The 3,739-nt window shown below is 31.3% G+C and overlaps 1 protein-coding gene across 2 annotated transcripts in view; it reads right to left on the bottom strand.

Annotated features, from left to right (window-relative positions):
• LOC106473265 (mushroom body large-type Kenyon cell-specific protein 1-like) overlaps positions 1–3,739 on the bottom strand; it is a 45,156-nt gene that overhangs the window by 4,547 nt on the left and 36,870 nt on the right. For both annotated transcript variants that reach the window (XM_013933950.2, XM_022401734.1), the window contains one exon: positions 1,551–2,037. In XM_013933950.2, coding sequence (XP_013789404.1) covers positions 1,551–2,037 — 487 coding nt within the window. The remainder of the gene's footprint in view (positions 1–1,550; positions 2,038–3,739) is intronic.

Below are 3,739 nucleotides of genomic sequence, written 5' to 3'. Positions count from 1 at the left end.
AACATATAAAAATATTATAGTCTTTTACAGCCATTAATGGAGTAGTTGAACAACATATAAAAATATTAGTCTTTTACAGCCATTAATGGAGTAGTTGAACATATAAAAATATTGTAGTATTGTAAATATTTTAATGATATACAAGTTTTAAGTTCTTAATTTTATAAGGCAATATTAAAAAAATCTTCAATTTACCCAAGTGTGAGAAATGCGACTTTTTTCCCTAGGCATTCCCTCTTCTCTACTTTATTCACCACCCCTCCAATAAGTACGACATTTGACATAAATTACTCACAATAAAATTGTCATCACTGAGACAAATCATAATTTTATTGCCTTCAATCGTGTTTGGTTACAGAGCCATCGAATAGAAAATCAGACCTCTCTTGCTACACCCAACTGTCATGTCTTGTCTTCCAGGATTTGTTAATAGTTCTCTTTTACATTTAATACAATATTAGTTATAACTAATTTATAACCCATCTGCATACCATAACCCCAAAGAAGGAAAACACCAAAAGATGTGGTGAATGGGCAGTATATTGTACTGTTAAATTTGTATATTAGTACTGTTCAAGAAACTTCACCCAGTGTTGTAGGCTATATTTTCAATGTTATAATGTTTTTTGCTACAGGGAGCCATGAACAATGATGATGTAATAACCAAGAGGTTTTGTCTAATATCTACAGATGAGAATATGTTACTGATAAATACAAGTAATCATTTAGTGAAGTCAGAAAAATTTTTCACAGTTACTTGAATGATTAGCAAGGAAATTCTGTAAATGTACTTACCATTAGTCTGGGAATTTCTGTTAAAACACAATTTGAGCAGTTACACCTATAACTACAAGTGAAAGTAGCCCGTAGCCAACATCAAGGAAGAAATAAGCTAATTTGTTATGTTGACTAGATTTTGCATTATATTTACCATACAATAATAATAATTAAAGAAACGACCAATGAAAGAACATTTTATAACATTATGCAATCTAATCTAGATAAACCAATATTAATTTTAAATAAATATCTGGAATTCTAAGACTGTTGCATCAGCTCAGCAAGACTGAAAATTCCAAATTAATAAACTTATTACAATTCTACACAGTGTACAATCAATGGTTATCCCAAATAATGTCTCTTGCATGTAACAAGCAAGTAACCTCTGCCTTTACTTGTAGGCCTAAAACAATTCTGAGTTTCTACCAATTCATTTAACAAATTTCAATAATAATTTTTTTCCCCTAACATTTCTTATATTTTTACTGAAGGGATTTCTTAAGTTTCCTGAAATTTTCAAAATCAAATTTAGAAAACTGGAAGATTTCAGAATTATTTTCCTCTATCACTGATGAGGCTTACACCTTCATCATGCAGATTTAACCTATTTTTTTGACACAATGATTGTATTTTGCTATCTTCAACAAACATTTGTGTGTTTACACTATTTATTAATTTCAAGTACCTTCCTTACAGCATTTATGTTTCAATTTAAATTTCTAAGCTCATTTAATTCATTAAGAGTTAAACATCCCCTTGTGTGAACTCACCTTAGCTATTAGAGGAGCAACAGCATGGCTATGCTCAAGCCCATTTATTAACCGAACGATGCTCGTAGGGTCACTACTGTAGAAATCGGGACTAATAAAGGGCCACATCTTAAAAGATTCATTTTTCGTACTCCACTCTTTGGATGGCAAAGCTTGGGTTTTCTGTACCTTGTGATTAATTGTCATCTTCAACAACTGTCTCAATGACTCACTTCCTACAGTGGAAACATTATCTCCTAGCTTCTCTTCTTTTGACTGGCTATTGATTACTGAAGGAGTTTTAGGTTCATCTATGGTCCCTCTTTGTTTTTTCTTTCTCTCCATTGCCAATTTATAAACTTTGTTTCTTAAAGTAGACCGTGGAATACCATAAATAACAGCTGCACGACGAGTACCCAGTTTTCCAGTCTGAATATCTCGAAGCGCTGCTTGTAGTTCCTCATCGGTATAAGCTCGTTTGTAACCCAAGTCCGTTCGACGTTTTTGTCTACAAAAATTTCAAGATATGTACACATTTATAAATTTTAAAAGATGTATCTATGATCTTAATTGGTAAACTTAAAAAAAATCAAGAAGAAAAAACTTTATGATGCTTGAAATTTAACTGGAATTTCAACAAAACACTTTACGTCATCAGCATTTCCGTACTATTACATTTTCTCAATACAAGTATATACACATTCTCTCTAAATCAACAAAGGATTGTTTATGAACCAATAAAGCACACAAATCAACTATTTTTCACATATGCAGACAAGTTATACTTAAATGGAAATGGCAAACAAATGTTTTTCTTATGTACTACCTTGACACAGAAAAACTGTACACCATTCAATTAGTAACTCTTTTACTGTGTTATGCCACAGCATCTACTGCACACTGTTTCACAGAATCAATGGCATATACTATCCTTCTTTTCCTAATCACAGATGAATTTGCCCAGGCAAATCTTGTGTTTTGTTAGTGGATATGTTATTAATGTGCAGATCATATGACTTTGTACTGTTACTACCACATATCTTCAGCAGGATAATGTGCTTTAACACATGTTTTGGGTGAATCCTGGGGCTTCCTCAACAGTCACTCCTTTACTTCTGCAGCTGTATATTGCTGTTTAGCCACCATAAACTTGGAAGAAGAAAAAACAACTACGTTTCCACTTGTAGAAGAGGTTTTCCTCCTCATTATATTACAAAATATCAGATCAGTGAATGTTGGAGAATCTCCAAGACTTAACCCAAACAATTTTCAAACACTGGATGTTTGTAAAGTGTTTGCCACACTTATATACAACAAGATGAATAACTTACATAACTGACAGTTGTAGGCCTAAAAAGTCAACCAAGCAATGTCTTGAATGTTTATAATAGATATGAAGTTACAAAACAAAGGATTATACGATAAAATCATAAAAAAATGTTTTAATAGCTTTGAAACTGTAGCAAAAGCTTCAACACCGTAATAAACTTACCACATAGTTGTCATGGTGACAAATCTAACTCTTTCATGTAATATTTAAGAATTATACAGAGTATAAGCTCAAACAATTAAAACAAATTATGGGTATCACATTGAATGTTACGCTTGGCATGTGAACACAAATACTTTTTATCAGTATCTGCAAACAAAGAAATCATAGGTTTAATAAATAATTTTTTCTTGTATTTTTCATATATCAATAAAAACTGAAATTCATTGGAACTTTAATTCTCATAAATTTTAAAACCATTTATAAAATCTTTGTTTAAACTTTCATTGACGGACTTGAAAAATACTCAAGAGTGAAAAAATTATAATGATAATATAAGGAACAAAACTTTTTTTCTACCAAAAATGTGCACTTAGTTTCATTAAAAAATCACAAAACATCTAATAAAGTTAATTATGTTGTCCTACTGAACATTGTATAAACATCTTCTACAGTTCATCATGTTGTCCTACTGAACATTGTATAAACATCTTCTACAGTTCATCATGTTGTCCTACTGAACATTGTATATACATCTACTACAATTCATCATGTTGTCATACTGAACATTGTATAAACATCTTCTACAGTTCATCATGTTGTCCTACTGAACATTGTATAAACATCTTCTACAGTTCATCATGTTGTCCTACTGAACATTGTATAAACATCTTCTACAGTTCATCATGTTGTCCTACTGAACATTGTATATACATCTACC

The sequence above is a fragment of the Limulus polyphemus genome, unplaced genomic scaffold, assembly GCF_000517525.1.
Source record: "Limulus polyphemus unplaced genomic scaffold, Limulus_polyphemus-2.1.2 Scaffold6026, whole genome shotgun sequence".
Classification (NCBI taxonomy): Eukaryota; Metazoa; Arthropoda; class Merostomata; order Xiphosura; family Limulidae; genus Limulus; species Limulus polyphemus.
This window is presented reverse-complemented; position numbering and strand designations above follow the sequence as displayed.